An 18,876-nucleotide genomic window follows, 5' to 3' on the forward strand; every position below is an offset into this window, starting at 1 on the left:
AGAAACATTGTAAAAAGGATGGTGTAACATTTTATTGGGAAGCATTTGATTATAAGTGATTAATATAAAGCTTAAAATAATTCATATTTAAGTTATTATTTATTTTAAAAGTCAAACTACGCCTAGCGGCACAAAACTGAAGCTCTTTTTTTTAACAGGGCTGCACTGAGAAGAATATAGTTTTATAAATATAATAAATCTGAGTTAGTATTATTTTAGCATTCCCTAACAACCGGTAAAAATAAATAAATGGGTAGAAATTAAAGGAAAGAATCTGGTTGGGATCTATAAAAAACTAATGTTTGGAAACATTGAATTACAAACTGTTATACACCAAAAAGTTTGTTTTTGTTATTATTAGAGCACATCATAAGAATATTTTTATGTGTGCCCTATTTCAAGATTCAAAATAATAAAAATGGGTATCCTCCCTGTTTTGGTAGTATATGCAGTCTCACTGAATGCAGCCCTGGTGTAAATAAAGCCGGTAACTATGGGTACGTTTTCGTGTCCCTACTTTAAAAAAATATTTTAATTTATAGTATCAATAGGTCGATGGTCACTTATCTTTGAAGTGACAAAATACTTGCTGTAGGTAAATTATTATTTTTAGTAACTAATTAAAAATTTAAAACAAATCTTTCGGATTAATTGAATTGTCTAAAATCGACTATCAGAATATTAAAAACTACAAATAATTAAAATTGAATAAAAAAACTAAATAAAAACACAATTTTTTCAAAAATCATTATTATTAGATACAAATAATTTTATATTTTTATGATAGCAGTACATAGAGGTACAATCATCAGATTTCTTTTTATAATCCTATGAAGCCCAATCCAATTAAGCATAATAACTAAGGTTTGCCTTCTTCTTGGCCTGGACCTCCAATATGGCGTCCATGAAGTCCTCGTGAGTCACGGCTGTGGCGGATCTCCTGAGGGCGATCATACCGGCCTCCACGCAGACTGCCTTACACTGTGCGCCATTGAAGTCATCGGTGGAACGGGACAATTCTTCGAAGTTTACATCGGGACTGACATTCATTTTTCTAAAATAAAATAAAATTATACTGTCTTATTATTGCTCGAATGAATAAATATATTGCATGGTAAAAAAATGACATTAGAACACAAAAAGAGATGATAATATGAGCCCATTGCAGGTGAAGTGAACCAACTGACAAAACGGTTAAACTTTTGTATTAAATTTTTTTAACTCTGAGCTTTTTGCGTTTTGATAATTTTAAATATAACATGGATGTTTTATACCTAAAGAACCAGGAAAAAGGGTTTTTTGATTATACTGATTACAGAAATTCAATGAGTTTACTTCCCCTTCAAAATATCAGTTAGTTCACTTGTAATGGGCTCATAATATGGGTATAAATTCTGTCTTGGGTCCATAAGGGCCAATCTCATAAATGAAATAGCGTCAATTACAGAAGAGTAATTTTTTAGCCATTTTGTGGCGTTATATACAATTGTTTGATAACAAATATTAACAAAAAAAAATATCACACTAAAGTCGATTAAGCGAAAATTTAGTTTAACTAAAAAATATGTACGTTGCGTAAATGTGCGGCATAGAATGAATAAAATTATGTCTTTTCTAAAAACATTCCTGTATAATGTAATAGAAAACTTTATCGAGGAAGTAAAAAATTGTGATATTTTCTTTTGCTTCATATGAGAAGAACGTTTCTTTGAAGAAGCAGCTACCAGTTCTCGCGCGGCACCGGCCGAATGTTTGTGTACAGTCCATGCACACACAACGTAATACAAAAAGTATTTCGGAGATTCGGTTAAACGGGACTGTAATGTATGTATTTATATGAAAAATAGTTCAATACATTGTTCGTTTAATTGACACCGCCCCTCTACAAAATGTTGGAAAGAAAGAAATGAAACCTATCATTGGCCCTTTCAGATTCAAGTCACAGAATTAATTAATTTTTATATTTGAATCGGGTTGTGGTCCCGTGGCTAGTGTTGCGAACTCACGGATCAGAGGTCCAAGGTTCGAACCCCACTTTACCCCAACTTGGTTACCATTTTCTAATAGTGAGTTATTTATAACTAATTGAAAATGGCCTTAAAATCAAAATATTTGGGTAAATCATAGGAATGCAATATCCTTTAAAAAAAAAAAAAAAATTCATTATAGGCGGGCAGCCTTAGCTGGTATGGCATACTTTGCAGTTCTTTAACGACTCCGGCCTGGAGGAGAAATCCAATTTTAGATTTAGACGTTACTTGGTAGTTCGGTTCTTTGAAGACCTAAGCTCGGGAGTGAGATTTAATGAAAGGGAACCCGTTATAATAGACCTACACAGGTTGCTGTCAGCAGGAGCTCATGAGGCACCCGCCCCCAAACAATAAGCGATTGTATACCTTGAGTGAATCTGCATGATGCGTGCTCTCGCTTCTTCATTGGGATGGGGGAATTCAATCTTCCTATCCAGACGACCCGACCGCAGCAGGGCTGGATCCAGGATGTCCACTCGGTTGGTGGCCGCGATGACCTTGATGTCTGCCGTGGAGCTGAACCCATCCAGCTGGTTTAGCAACTCCAACATGGTCCTCTGGACCTCCCTGTCTCCGGCCTTCTCCGAGTCAAATCTCTTGGTTCCGATAGCGTCCAACTCGTCGATGAATATAATAGCTGGAGATTTTTCTTTGGCTAGAGCGAAAGCGTCGCGTACCAATTTGGCGCCATCACCTGAACAAGAAGATAAAATTCATTTGTTAGTTTTTCTGCTCTACCCTCTTCTAAAATCTATTTTACTAAAAAATATTGGACACCTAGACTTTTACATTCCATTCTGTAAAATATTCTTCATGTCTGTTGTAATACGTTAAAAATATATAAGGCGTGTTAATCTATGTACTTAATTTGATTTGATGAATTTAAATGCTTTTTTTCTTCATCATCTCCTTTCCACACCCAGTGGTGCATACGGCACTGCATTGGTAAACCAAATGCAGTGTAGTTCGATCATCTGTAACATGAAGGTTAGATGATCAATCTTACATTTCAGTTGCCAGTCAAGGAACAAAGAAATATTACAGTTAAAAAAACCTTTAATTTTAATATTTCGTGTCCACTCTGCCGGGTATCAAACCCAGGACCTAAAGAATGATAAGCGAAAGCGTCAACCACTACATAACGGGGCGGGAACTAATCTCCACTCGATTTCCGTAATCAGGATTTTTACCCGAGAGCAGCCATCTAGTTGAAAACACTCGTCCGGGGTTCTAGATTTATTTCACCCACAGAAATGTATTCTTCATTCATCTGGACATGAATAAATGGTTTTTTGTTTCATCTCAGTAATTTAAAAAAAAACACATTCATTCAAAAATCCATCACCACGTATGAATATCACCGCCTAAGTCATACAGTTATGCTATTTGGCGGTAAATATATTCAAACATTGCTAGTAAAAACAAAAAAAAAAAACATTTTAATGTCTTTCCTCTAAAGTAGTCAAATTTGAGTTACGTGGTGATGGATTACTGTCGGCGATATGATGTATAGAAAATCTATAGAAAATTGTTTTAAGAAGGTATAAATGTAATGTTCATACTTCTCATAAAGTAAAAATAATAAAATAACTATTGCATAGCAAATAAATATACAACTCTTATATTCTGGTACTTGATTAAGCTTCCACATATAATTTTGTAACAAGAAAACGTGCATATGGGATTTTCTACCACGTCAGTAGAATTATTAAAAAAATATATATTTACATTAAATTACATAAATTTGTTACCACTCAAAATATTGTAACTAAAAAAAAGCAAAAAATAATTAATACCATATTTAGTAGTGTTACTGACCAATGAACATTTGGACAAGCTGTGGCCCGGCCAGCTTGAGGAAGGAGGATTTGGTCTGCGCAGCACACGCTCGCGCTAGGAGAGTCTTCCCGGTTCCGGGTGGCCCGTATAGGAGAACCCCCTTGGGAGGATGGATACCGAGGTTGACGAACTTCTCCTTGTGAGTCATGGGGAGTACTACCGCTTCAATCAATTCCTGTAATTTTAAACAGATTACGTTATTCGCCATGAAAACGTAGTACAGAAACGGGATGCAGTTCCGTGATAGTGCTGCAAACTTACGGATCAGAGGTCCGAGGTTCGAACACCACTCCACTACAATTTATCTGCACAAAATGCGGCGAATCTCGATCGATCGATGTGGTGGAAAATGGAAAAACTTAGCATTATGGCTGTGTATATTTAGAAGATAGTCATCGGAAGTTGAAAACTATCATTTGGAGGAGAGTAAGATGTGTAAAAATCATGCTATGAAGTGTGCATTTCACTGTTTGATGTTCTGCTCACAATCAACACTCTCTAGAAAATCTTTTCTATCTGATTTGCACAGGGAACGTTTTAATAACGTCATCCACCGTTACATGATGGCTGCTAGATGAAAGTGCCGATTTTTTTATGAAACCATAGCTTTACCCTCAGTGAAATACGGCAGTGCCAAACCACATTTTAAACAAATGTTACATGTCGACCTAGGGATGAAACCTGGGACCTAAACCATGTTATGCAAATGTGCCAACAACTACGCTACCTGAGAGCAGCCAGAAAGTCAGAAACACTCGTGTGGGATTCTCTTTCTATTTCCCACACAGTACTATATTCTTTAACCGCCTGGACACGGGCAAAATTGTATTTAAGCGCAGTTATTTTAATTTAGTTTAAAGATGCCTCCGAAATCAAAATATTTGGTTAAATCATACAAAAGCAAACATTTAAAAAAAATTACACAATCTACAAAATACTAGTTTTAGAACAGAAAACATCAGCTGAAATTCTTCTAGTTTAAATCCAAATGAGAGGTGATATTTCCACAGAGACAATGAAATTATTAGGGAATATGAAGGATTTATATGGCATATCTAAAAAGATTTCGATAAAAATACTCAAAATTTTACAATTAGGCAGATCAACAAATACTGTTGAAGTCAGTCGATAAAAGCCCATAGTTTTTAATCTTCGCATTGCAAGCTCTGTAAATGCGAAGACTAAAAACTTTATTTATTGAGATCTGTCTATCAAGAAACTAAACTATTAAATAGACTATTCACAGATATTTTTTCGTGTCAAAAATTATAATGTTTTACATTTACATAAAAATATATAAGTATATTGATTTTTTACCTGAATTTGTTTATCTAAGCCTCCGATATCTGAATACTGCTCTGTCGGCCTCTCATCGACTTCCATAGCCTTTACTCGAGCGTCGTACTCCGCTGGAAGAGTCTCTAGAATTAGATAAGAGTCTTTGTTGACACCCACAAGGTCTCCAGGCTTGAGTTTCTCCGCGTCAACTAAACCGATAACTGGCAGGAAGTAGGTTTGTCTGGTAGACGTCTTTATTACGGCGCATTTCCCTTTTCGCTGCGAATCTAGATCGACAACTGCACCATCTTCCTCCTCCTCTTGAGGGTCCACGTCTAGAAGTTCGATCACATTTGAAACGAGGTAAGGAAGAGTTTTGTTCACTTTGATTTTTTCGGTATTTTCTTTGATTTTCTCATTCTGCGCCTGCAGTTCGTGAGAAATTCTCATAATGTCACTTTTCATGATTTTGATCTCATTGTCCATAAGTCTCGTCCGACTTGTAATCTCGTCGGTGGGCATTCTGAGAACTTCCTCTCCCAGAGAATCTTCTCCATCTTCCCAAATTGACTTGTCTTCTAGAGTACCAGCCATCCTCTGTTTTCACTTTAAAATGTAAATTGCAAATAAATTTTATTTACGAAATAACGATGACAAATGACAAAGCTCCTAGGTTACTTTTAAAAACTAAATTGTCATTATGTTTTGTTACTAAGTTTATTGCACAATGCGGTATCGTAAGCAAGCTAAAATTAATGTCATCAAAATTGCAGAAGTACCTACACAGGTAAATTTTTGATATTACATATCAATTTTATTTCGAGGCTCCTGTTTTTTATTTATAGTTTTAATTATTATATATTTCTACCTTTATTTACACATAATTGACAAAAAATATGACTTAACTTATTTTTTATTTTTCGTTATGATGGCTAACCTAAAACGAGGCAGTTTTTAAAGTACAACACCTTAAAAAACCATCATATTTGGATCTGACAGAAGGCTCGTGCTGGATTTTGATATAAATAAAACTTATAAACTGTATAATGGCTTTCTCATTATTCGCCCGAAGCGCATCTACAAAATTAAACGGTATTTACCTTCGAAATTGAATTTGATATATTTAAATTGTTAGTGCCAATATTATTACGTAATAAATCCTTGTAATTTTTATGATGAATGTTTACGTTTACAAATACCTAAATGATAACATATTGTTAAGTATTCCTTCTATATTTACTGTGTTTAATATTTGTTTTCTGTGTTTCAGGATGCACTAATAAACTTTTATGTCAAAATGCAGTACGTTTCTCTTCTGTATTTCAAAATACTCCATCATTTAAAATGGTTCGGCCTCTTCAACCATTCGCAACAAATATATTGGATAAGTCTTCGTATCAGCCAACAGTATTGAGAAAAATGGTAAAGGTTAAAAAATTAACTCACTGTATACTTTGACAAATACATGCCCCCAAAATGTCTTAATGTTATCTACTTATTTTAAGTATGACATAACTACTGAAGGAATGCTTCAACAATGTGGTATTAAGAATAACAAGTATATGTCAACAAATACATTAAAGTATTTATTGTTTGTATTAATTAATTAATTTAATAACGCCCAAAGGGCTTTTACATACACAGAGGTTATAAACAATTTATTAATATAAAGATACAATTTAAAATGAAAAAACACAAATGAAAATAATAGAAACTCAATTATTATCTAGAAACTTTAAGAATAATTGGTTCTTAAAGTTTAATAAAGTTAAAGTAAATACATATATTTTTTGGTCACCATTGTGTTTGTTCCCACTATGATGACCAAAAATATTGAATAATGAATTTGCGAATTCGACTAGGATATATTAATATATCTAAAATAAATATGATTCCTCGTTGGTCTATTAGGCATTGTGAAATAGATACATTTGATTAAACCAGGAACATTATTATTTACAACTTTATACAAAAAACCAGATCAGATATTATTCGTCTATCACTAATTTTAAGGAAATTAGACTATTTATGGAATATTTATTTATAAGGTGGTTTCACACTGTAATATTTCACTGTCCCTGGATTGACACCCGAAGCTTAAGACTGATCACCTTACTCTCCTGTAACTCATGATCGAAATACACTACATGTATTTTTCAATGTAGTGCTCTATGCACCACTGGCTGCAAATTAGGGTATAATGATGATGATTAATTTATGTGTTTATCTATTTTATAACCTAAAAAAAAGGAAATTTTAATTATTTTCATACAGAAAACTTAAATTTACTTTGTAGATAAAATTGAAGATTAATGTTAACTTCTCATTTTAATGGGGGCCCTGGACTTATATTACTGTTATCTTCAATTGTCTATAAAGTAAAATAGAATTTTCTGTATGAAAAATATAATATTAAATATATTTTTAGACATGTTAAATTACAGGTTTCCAACTATAAGAATTTAAATTTTCGTACAGAAAATTTGATTTAATTTTAAAGATATTTCCATGGCAATCGGGGCCCAGGTGCCAATTACAATGGGAATACAATGTATTACAATATTGCAGTGTAAAAACACCTTTATAAATATTTTATGTCAACCATGTCAGGGATCGAACCCAAGATCTCTTGCATGGTAGGCGAATGCGCCAAGCACTACACTACGAGGTGAACTTATCTCCACTTGATGTCCTTTTTTCGGATTCTATCCGAGTGTAGCCTTCGAGTCGAAAATACTTGTCCAGGGTTCTGGTTCTATTTCACAGGATTAGTACCTTAAGATAGCCCTGTTGATTAAGTTTGTCATTCTGTATTATACCAATTTTAGGAATATAGCAGTGTAGCACCGAAGGCTGAGAATTCAGGATCAACAGTTACTCTATGGATTGCCGAGAGGATAGTATCCGCTTCATTAATTGCAATAGTTCCTTTGGCGATTGCGATCCCTTGCAAACCTCTGGATGTCCTGCTGGCAGTTAGCTTGGTGGCTCACACATACTGGTGACTATTCTGAGCTTTTATATTCTTTTACAAAAGTATGGTGGTTTGACTTGTAAGGAATGAAGAATTGAGGGAATGGATGCAACAACTTTCGGTAACAACTGTCATCAAGTGAAGGCGATAAGGTTGGCCGGGCCATGTACTGTGGATGCCTCCCAATATCCTTAACCATGCTTTCCTACTTTACGAGGCATCAGGTTCTCGACATCCATTGCTGACTGAAATTATATTGTTTACATCCACTAGCGTAAAAAAGACACATTAATCCGCTCACCAAATGGATCAAGATACACACGCAATAATCCATGTAAGAAAGCAAGTACTTTAAAATTTTGGAAAATGTACTTAAAAATTTAACTAATTATTTACTTATTTCATAAATTGTATTGTATTTTTTTCCGAACAATATATTTATGCTGTTTTTTACGGTTACAATGTAATCAAAGCATTTTCTCATCACACGTAATTTAATTTTTAATTTTTAATTTTATTTATTGGGGATATCAACAGTAATACATGTAATACAAATATAACAAATAACATATACAGAGAATAAAACCAATGACAGATATCCACAGAAATACATTAAATACACGTACAATACATACTAGTGTGTTTGTGTGAGTGTAAGTGAGTGAGAGGGTGGGTGTGTGGGTGTTATATTGGAAAGAGGGTGTCAGGTATCGAAAATATAAATATATGTAAAATATTAAGAAATAGAGATAAAATTTAATAAAATAAAATAAAACTTTATTATTGAAACTAAGTATAAGACAAAAAAGAATGTTTTAAGACGCGCATTTTAAATGTTATTTTTTTACAATCAAATGGATCAATAAGGGGAAAGTTCAAATTATATTCACTAGCAAAACGTATAAGTGGAGAGTTCTGGGCATAGTTCGTACGAACTGCTGGCACATGAAATAGAGAGCTCGACGTGTGACGGGTGCGGTAGCCGGGGACATTTAATGATAACTCTGACAAAAGAGCCGGACTATCAAGGCGTCCACTGAGTATGTCATGAAGCACCCCCATGTCCAACAGTAGACGGCGATCTTCTAAAGTAAGCAAGTGGTGTTTTTTGCAGGAAGACATATAATTGAGATCGGTATACCTGCATCTCCAGTTAAGATGTCTAAGAAATGTCCATTGAATTTTCTCAAACTTTTCTTTATGTGTGACATATTGTGGAGACCAAACAGAAGAGGCATACTCGAGCAAACTGCGAACATGAGCAAAGTAGACCATTTTAATACACGCGATATCATTAAATACCTGACATGTACGAAGTACAAAACCAAGGTTTCTATGTGCACGGGTCAGTATGTCATCGAAGTGATTCTCAAATGTAAGTTTGCTATCAAGAATAACACCCAGATCGCGTACGGTATCAACTCTCTGAACAGGTTGGTTTGATAATATATAATGATATGGGATTGGATGTCGACCTCGCGAAAAAGAAATAAGCAAACACTTTGATACATTGACGTTAATACGATTTTTCAAATAGTATTCTGTCAAACGGTTTAGATCATCTTGAAGTTTAAGACAGTCAAGGGGATTCTTAACTTTGAAGTATATTTTTTTATCGTCTGCGTACATCAAAAATCTTGCGTTCATAAATACAACATAAATATCATAGAGATACGCATTGTAAAACAATGGTCCCAAATGTGAACCCTGGGGTACTCCGGAGGAAATATCAGCAAACTCAGATCGAAAACCACCAAGAACAACAGCTTGGCTTCTATTGCTGAGATAAGATAAGATCCATCTGTGAACGTCTCCTTTTACACCCAAGTTTAAAAGTTTTCTCATAAGAATGATATGATCCACTCGGTCGAAAGCTTTTTCGAAGTCTGTATAAATTACATCAACCTGCTCAAGTTTGTCCATACAATGAAAAACATAATCTATAAATTCTATCAAATTGGAGATAGTAGATTTGCCTTTCAGAAACCCATGTTGTTGGGGAGGTATTCCTTTTACTATGATTGGATAAATCCGAGAATAAACTATTTTTTCGCACACTTTGCTGAAAGTATTGAGTATGGAAATACCTCTATAATTAGAAATTTTATTTTTTGAACTTTTTTTGTGTATTGGTAAGATATGAGCTTCTTTCCATTTCAGGGGAAAATATCCTTGCTTGAGAGATAAGAGCAGCTGTATTCATCACAAGTCAATTAGAGAATGAAGGCAAATACCCACAATGTCATATGTTACTTGTAACATCATTGTTTACATACTTTCTTATTATTTTTTTAAAGAATTAGTGCATATAAAATGAAGATATATTAGAAATAGTGTTCATACATAATATTTTTAATTTTCAGGGGTTTTGAAGCAATTGTCAAGGATTACGTGCGAACTCTAATTTTTGGAACTCTTGTACCCAAGCTTGCACACGCTGTACTTGCAGTACTTATGATGCTCACACTAGGAGGACTATTTTACTTGATTTTCGACGATATCGGTTTTGCGGGAACAATCAGAAGACTATGGTCAATCAAACCTCATACCAAACCACAAAACTAACTTATAAATTTCTCTTGTCATGTTTTAGAAAATTCACAATTTGTTTTTTTTTGTCTAGATGAATATGTAATAGATTCAGTCAAAGTGGAACACCTTTTTTGTAACCATCAGCTCTTAAAATATGTAGGTAAAAAATGAAATTTTGTTCAATAATGTTTCAGCAATTGGATGCCAAGCATAAATTATTAATTTATTATGAGGTTGATAACAATAAAATAGTATTATTTTAGCATTAATTGGTCGGAGTACTTAAAAATTGTAGAAAAATGTAAATAAAAAAGGAAACACATAATTGAGTAGCAAAACCAATTTAACAGTCAATAAACTACATTTATTATGCAAGCGGAATAATATAAAACGTTTAGTTTTCACTGTCTATTTGTCTAGAGAGCTTTGCATGTCCCATAGTTGTTTATGCTGTTTTTTTTTTAAGTGTAACTAAATCACAAATTTATGTAAAGTATTAATTAGCATTTTATTCAAACAATGTTACCTGTATGTATAAAAAACTGTTACCATGATTATTGGTTGGCGACGTGGATAAGTTATTAAGAAATAAATAAAAGAAATGATAAAAAACTATACCTTTTATTTATAAAATTAACAAAGTAAACGTAACAAATATTGGTATATTATTAAAACAGTTGTTTGGCCAATGCATGCAGATAAAACAAAGGCACGGTCAATAATATAATAATTCTCTATATTTCGGAAGACTAGATGTTATACAAAATAATTACATAAAAATGTGATCCTCCTATATTGTCACATTGCATTTTACTGATATAATGGAAATGTCATCTTGGATTAGATGTTATGTGTGCATATGTAAATTAGAGTTTAAATTTGATTCTGTTCTAGACTCTTGATTATTTAATAAAATTCTTCTTTTGACCAGTCTGTTTTTGGTTGGCTAGAAGATATTGCTCTTAGCAATAAGTCCGCCAAAGTACTTATTCTTTGTACTTGAAGGTTTAAATAAATTTAAAATAAATAAGAGACAGAAAGATGTTAACTCTTTGATTGCAGATTCCGAATACATATATTTTTTTACATTGTTTCAAAATCATATTTGTTTTATCGTCACAATCTCGTATTTATTTTGACTTTGGGATAATAAAGCTTTAACTTAATCTAATATTTTGAAAATGCAGATCATATCTTGTTAGAGAGGTATTAGTTTAATGTAGATTCATTTCCTATTTACATGGTTTTTATAAAATATAGCGAGTGCGTCCCACTGCGCTGTGTGCAGTAAGACGTGTGGCCTTTTTTCTTTTATATATTCCACAGTTTGAACTGGTGTCCAGTTGTTTTTCTGAAAAAAATCACAAATATTAGCAGTAGTGGGCTTTGCTGGAATTCAAACCCCGGTAAAAAGAAATTAACATGCAATGCCTGATGTGTCCTTTTTCAATTTCTGGTTTAGACATTTTGCTCTTCATAATATCTATTGTTTATTATAAATATGTATGTAGAACTGTTGGTTTCCCAAATAAAATAAAATATATATTTTATTACTTGTAAATAATGCCAAACTATAGTTCAAAGTGTTTCTTCACAGTGTCTGGACACAAACTGCACTTGAATGGCAGGTCATGAAATACGCAATAAATGTAAGCAAATGGTTACCAGCATAAGATAGCAGCCGACTAAAGTTGCGCTCCTTGTTCTCCCGGCTTTACAGTGGATGTAAACAGTGCCTTCGTTGATATGTTTCTCGGAGGGATCAGAATTCAGCCCAGACAACTTCATGTCAACTGGCAGAAATCTGTTGATAAACTTCACTCCTTGCATAAGTTTATCTTGATCGGGGGACTCGAATATATCTATCGTGGGCAATTGAAGAAATTCAACCCCATATTCTTTCCATTTCTAAAAATAAAATACATTGATCTATAATAAAATATAAGTTTTATTGAAAGTGAGGACTAACAATTAACAATGCCAATGTATCATGTATATTTCGATTTGTCTCAAATTGCTATTCTCGATTGTCATACAGAAAATACATAGTTATAATATGACTGAATGGATTATAATATATATGATAAAATGGATTACATTAAAAATATAAATTAGGCTTTGAATTCACTTACATTTGCATCATTAGAGAATATTTTGAGTTCATATGATTCATTCATTGAGACAACTCCTTTGACGTTTTCTTCTTCTGTGAGCTACAAAAGTATATATTGAATGAATTTAGAATACAGTTTAATTAGTTTTTACAATGTATATTATAATTATTAGAGAAAGTAATATGAACAAAAGTATATATTGAATGAATTTAGAATACAGTTTAATTAGTTTTTACAATGTATATTATAATTATTAGAGAAAGTAATATGAACATTAAGTAATGAAACAAAAACAAAACTGAATCCAATATTTCTGTGGCATTATGATGAACTATTTGACTAAATTTAATTTGGAAAATTTCTCCCGAAGATGGATTTTGTTTTGGAGAATTTAATATGCCACATTAATGGGCCACAAAAGAAAAGTTTCTTTATGCAAAAGTCGTATGTTTTTTTAGGTATTTGTTGAGTAATTAAAATTATGGAAAAACATTTTACGAGTATTTTGCTGAGATCCTATATATATTATATAATAATAATTATTATATACTTAAGACTTTAAAACGATAAAAAAATGCCCAAATTAAATTATTGAAAAATAACTATGTTTGCGAAGGAGTAAAATACATATTTCAATAACCTTCGGCTAGAATGTTAAAAAAATACAAGACAAAAAAAAAGAAACTTTCATTATATTACCATTTCTTAAGTTATAAAATTTGTAATAATGTCCCTTTCCAAGCATAAGAGTTTTTCTCTTTTTTGGAAAGGCACTGCGGTTCTAAATATAATTTTAAGAATTGATTGTAATATTACATTTAAATTACTGCGACTAACATTCCACCATTTTCTGTAGGGCTTGGCAGAGAGGATGGACCGTCACACATGTCTATCCTGACATACATTCCTAGCTTTTTTTAATATTCAAACATGCCTTTCAGTTGTGTCTGCTTTTGACATGATTAGACTTGAGATTTTAGTTTATCTAATCATGCCATGTCTTTCTTGGTCACCCTTGTCTTCTCGCCATATATATTCGTTTTACCATTATTTTGTCATCCATTCGTTCTACATGACCAAACCATCTCAGTAACCCTTTCTTAATCTTATCAACATAAATCGGGTTGTGGTCCTGTGGCTAGTGTCTCGGACTCACGGACCGAAGGTCCGCGGTTCGAATCCCACTCTACCCCAACTCGATTCCATTTTCTAATAGTGAGTTATTTACAACTCGTTGAAAATGGCCATCAAAATTAAATAGTTGGGTAAATCATAAGAACGCAAATATTTCTTTTTTAAAAAAAAAAAAAAAAAACATTTAAATTGTAATAAAAAATATGCATATGATACAATAATTTTCTTTGTAATATATATCTATGGAAGTATAATCTTAAATTAACCATTTTAGGAAAATATTTTCTTACATTTTTAATTTGTTCATTTCTGTTGCGATGATATCTTCAGGTAATATAATTTGTCTATTAGGTTTAACTAAAAAGAAATCTAAAATTATCTATCACATTACTTATTTACTGCAATACCTAAAAAATGTGTCCTTAATCTTTAACCCGAAGCAACACGGATGTTTTTTGTATGTTTCATTTATTTATCAATATTTTTAGATTACGTTTTCCTTAACTAATTCAGATCTTCTGTTTTCCTTAAACCTTCCACCATCATCATCATTCTCTTTCCATACCTAATGGTGCATAAGACACTGCTTTGGTGCACCAACCGTAGCGCATTTTGTTCATTTTAGTACACACATACATGTTTATATATATTGAAGAGAAGAGAAATAAGATGAAACAGTTTACATATATGAAGATTTAAAAAAAAAAATACATTTGCAATTCACAATTTGTCACCCAACTAGACAATAGTCTGTTCTGATGCTAACAAATTGTGAATTTACTGGTTTGGATTACATAGTAATAATAAAGGGATCATCATCATCATCATCATCAGCCGTCTCTTGTCCAATGTTGAACATAGGCCTCCCCCTTTAGTCTCCATATTTCCCTATCCTGAGCCAACCGCATCCAACCACTTCCTGCTACTCGTCTTATGTCATCAGACCACCTTGTCTGAGGCCTGCCGACACTTCTTCTACCCGTTCTGGGTCGCCATTCCAGGACTTTTTTGGTCCATCTAGAGTCTGTGATTCTGGCTATATGACCAGACCAGCTCCATTTCTGGTTGGCAGCCCTATGGACCACATCGGTAATCTTTGTTCTCGCTCTAATCCATGTATTGGTTTTTCTGTCTCTCAACGAAATACTCAGCATTCTCCTTTCCATGGCTCTCTGTGTCACTGATAATTTGTGTAATTTTTTTTTCGTGAACACAAAAGTTTCACAGCCATATGTCAGTACAGGGAGAACACAAGCATCAAAAAGTTTCTTCTTTAAATAATGTAAATACTTCGGAGATTTTAAGATATATGAGAGCTTACCAAAGGCGGCCCATGCTAAACCTCGCCTTCTTTGGTCGTAATAGACCTCTTGATTATCTTTCCCGAGCTTTATTTCGTGTCCTAGGTATATATAACTGTCAACCTTTTCAATGATTTGTCCATTTACTAAGATGTTACATGATTGGTTTGCATCACTCATTACTTTAGTTTTTGAAGCATTCATTTTTAAGCCTATTTTCAGGGATGCTGTATTAACTTCGTTTATCATGTTTTCGAGTTCTTTCTCATCTTCAGCAAATAGGACTATATCACCTGCGAATCTGAGATTTCTAATGAGTTTGCCGTTGAGGGATACAAAAGAAAAATTACACTAAGCATCAAGGAGAAATTAGAAATATATTTTGTGTTGGATTCACTGCATGGAGCCTGGAGTATATCATCATTTTTTTGTAGTCCTGTGCAGCAATCCACTTGGTTATATTGACTTTAAACGTATTTAAGCTGTTTGTGGTTTTCAAAGAACTGTCCAACTGACCATACCCTCGGTGCAATAACACTATTTATTTTATTTTATTCAGAAAACATATAGTCATACATAATAAGTATTAAAAACAACGATTTTTGAACATAAAAAGACCAATTAAGTTTTCATAAATTATGCAAAAGATGTAAACATTAAATGTGACAAAAAAAATAAATTCAAGTGGGAAAAGAATAATGGTTCACATTTGCGTTTTCCATGGAGGTTATCGTAGGTAATAAATAAAAATACCGAATGCACACTCCGAGCCATCCACGCACACACACATGAACGTGTATAAAACATACACAAACATATATATTACATGCGGTACAAATCAACACAGCACAAACTATGGCTTGCATGCACCAATGTCCCGATTGTGTCGCATTGTAAACTCAAAACAAGATCAGGACTTATTTGGTGCAAGTCTTTTTAGATTTAAAAAATCACTAAGATAGACTGGATTTTGTCTTGAGGTAGTAATTTTTTTTTTTGTCCTAACTTTAATTTTATTTAGTTGTATTTTTTTTATTAGTACCTGTATTTATTATAAGAAATTGTATTTACCATTGTTACATATTGTTTTACCATTGAACTATTAAATGTGAGATTTATTTAAATTTAAATCGTTTTAAAATGGCTACTTTTTATCACAGAAGCCTATTCAAAATATGAATGAGAACTATTTTGAATTTTAATTGAGTAAGGAACGCGGAGTAAAGCTTCAGCGTCACTTATTGGTTGAATTCGATCATATGACGTCAGAGATGACTAGGTAGATAGAGATATTAGAGAAGTTAAATATACCGTCTCGGTATGTAACGATGAAGATAGCATTTGCAATTGTTTTTTTTTTTTCCAATGAACAAAATAACAATAATTTAAAAAGGATAATTATTTACTGTCAACTATAATAAGCAACATTAAACAACATAAATAATAACAAACATAATACAAATTCATAAACAATTACATATTGTCTCGCGATCAATTGCCTTTTTATGGCATTGTTTTGAAGTAAGAAATTTAAGTGCACAATATAAAATATATTTTCTACTACAACATGAAAAAGAGGTTAAGTCAGGGAAATTGAAAATATATACCTGAGCACTCATTCCTCTGAAAGGCAAGGCTCCTAATATGATTGTTTCATCTATTCGATCATACCATCTTCTGCTGGTCATTTTTTCCATAAAAACATTGTAAACAAGTGTTGGGTAGAATGTGACACGAGCGAACATTGATGAAACCTGTTAATGAACAATTTTACAAAATGAACAGAAAAGAACACACATGAACGCAAGAGTTCTTTCTCGCGGCGAGTAGGGCTTACCATTGTGAAAGTATGTCAATAATATAACTGGTTTTCTCCTAAATCGTTGAAAGTGGAGGGGTATCCACAAATATGCAAGTAGATGACAGCTAAACTAAAGATAAAACAGGAGGGGAGCTTGACATTTGATTGAAATTTGTCTATGCTTTATTTTGATTTTAGCGATGTAAAATCTGAATAACTCAATTCAAAATAACTCTATCATAATTAGGAACTCAGCCCTACGGGAAATTGGATACAATAAAATTTTTCTTGCGCGCGGTAAAAATTGGAGCTTTAAATTGTAACGCAAAGTTTCTTGAAAATGTACGAAAAAAATATTTAAAAAAAAACGAACTTCTTTGAACGACGTCACTGGTTCATATGAATCAACCAATGATAAAAGAGTTATGGATATTTTCTGGTTTGTTTGTCGTCAATAGACTAATAGGCAGAACTGATCGAGAATAAGCCGAAGAGAAACTTTGACGTCACGCGCGGAGTTATTGCAGAAATACAAAACTTTAAAAAATCATAGCGCTGATAATACCATATATAAAAATTGAAAAAAAATGACTTGATTTGATAATCTTTTAACAAATAAAAAAATTAAAAAATCACTGAACTTCCTAATTATGTTATTTTTAGCCTAGCAGTATACTTAAATATGTTAACCAAATTATATGGCTTATAAATTCTCAATTCAAATAACGTTTAGATAAAATCATTTTATTCTTTTCAGATTTTTACAATTTTTACACACTTTACACACTTCATTAATCCTAAATAAATAACCTACGTCGGATGAGGCACTAGATCGATATAATTCTCTCGTATATGGCGCCACTGCGCTCGCCGTTCCAGCCAACTCGGTCGAGCCACAGCTGGAGACACCCGTGCCTCTCAAGTAAGTGTATTACTTTCGTGAATATCCGAGTCTGAAGAAGAGATCTAATTTTTTTAGTTTTGGAAAGTAAGAAATATTAATTTTTGTTATTTCAAGTTATTTTCATTAGCTGTCTATGCCAGTTTACTGTGCATAATTCAAAGCTATATTTCACGCCTTTTTACGATGCTTCACATTTACTGACTACATGTTGAGTTCCAGCACTTAATTTGAATGAAACACAAGTTGGGTGGGTGCTTAATGCTCCTTCTAATGTATATTGAGAGGTGAAAAGGCCATTAAAAAGCGAAGAAGAAGAAGAACGAAGTACATATATGCCAATGTAAATAACGTGTTTATTATCGTTCTTGCTCTAACTATAATGCTTTTTTTTCATCTATAGATATATTTTACATGCCCCTTAATTTATTTAAAAATAAATTAAGACTCCTTATTTTTGGCTGCGATACGATCCCACTTAATATTTAATGATGCTCACACTTACACACACCTGAACACTTACTCCTGCACTAATACATATAAACACACATCTACACTTACTCTCATACAAATACACATAAACACACCCTTTTGTTGTAACACAATTTAATGATATGTATGATTCTTATTTAGAAACTTTGCTGGTCTATCTTTAAACTGTATTTTTTTTAATGTTACTATATTATTATCAACTGTTTGTTTCTTTAAAATAAATAATAAATAATAATAACGTCAAAAGTCAATGTCAGTCAAAAATAATTTCGAACGATTTGCTATCACCCAATTTACGTAATATATAACTATTTATTTATTTATTTGACACTTTATATACATATACACGTAAGGCCGGGCATATTGCCTTAAGGCAATTTCTTCCTACCTACCCAATACACGTTAATACAAAAATTACGTGATAGCAATGCTTTCCCTACCCCCTAGAGAGCGGTCAGCATCACACTGCAGATGCAAGTG

The 18,876-nt window shown here is 32.8% G+C and overlaps 3 protein-coding genes across 3 annotated transcripts; 1 reads left to right on the plus strand and 2 right to left on the minus strand.

The window, feature by feature from the left end:
• Positions 1 to 813: 813 nt before the first annotated feature.
• Positions 814 to 5,881, minus strand: Rpt5 (26S proteasome regulatory subunit Rpt5). Its single transcript, XM_088233765.1, has 4 exons — positions 5,187 to 5,881; positions 3,849 to 4,044; positions 2,397 to 2,724; positions 814 to 1,054 (listed from the first exon to the last, which is right to left on the minus strand). Exons 1-4 carry the CDS (start codon positions 5,739 to 5,741, stop codon positions 847 to 849), a joined length of 1,287 nt encoding a protein of 428 aa, XP_088089891.1. The 5' UTR covers positions 5,742 to 5,881; the 3' UTR covers positions 814 to 846.
• Positions 5,882 to 6,118: 237 nt separating this feature from the next.
• SdhD (succinate dehydrogenase, subunit D) lies at positions 6,119 to 11,265 on the plus strand. The gene is made up of 4 exons (XM_088233766.1): positions 6,119 to 6,239; positions 6,418 to 6,569; positions 7,976 to 8,148; positions 10,485 to 11,265. Exons 1-4 carry the CDS (start codon positions 6,194 to 6,196, stop codon positions 10,684 to 10,686), a joined length of 573 nt encoding a protein of 190 aa, XP_088089892.1. The 5' UTR covers positions 6,119 to 6,193; the 3' UTR covers positions 10,687 to 11,265.
• Positions 11,259 to 17,170, minus strand: PTPMT1 (protein tyrosine phosphatase, mitochondrial 1). The gene is made up of 5 exons (XM_088233768.1): positions 17,040 to 17,170; positions 16,810 to 16,956; positions 12,786 to 12,866; positions 12,319 to 12,561; positions 11,259 to 12,004 (listed from the first exon to the last, which is right to left on the minus strand). Exons 1-5 carry the CDS (start codon positions 17,040 to 17,042, stop codon positions 11,879 to 11,881), a joined length of 600 nt encoding a protein of 199 aa, XP_088089894.1. The 5' UTR covers positions 17,043 to 17,170; the 3' UTR covers positions 11,259 to 11,878.
• Between the last annotated feature and the right edge of the window lie 1,706 nt (positions 17,171 to 18,876).

This window comes from Micrasema longulum, unplaced genomic scaffold (assembly GCF_059751315.1).
Source record: "Micrasema longulum isolate JH-2025_06_02 unplaced genomic scaffold, ASM5975131v1 h1tg001149l, whole genome shotgun sequence".
Taxonomy (NCBI): Eukaryota; Metazoa; Arthropoda; class Insecta; order Trichoptera; family Brachycentridae; genus Micrasema; species Micrasema longulum.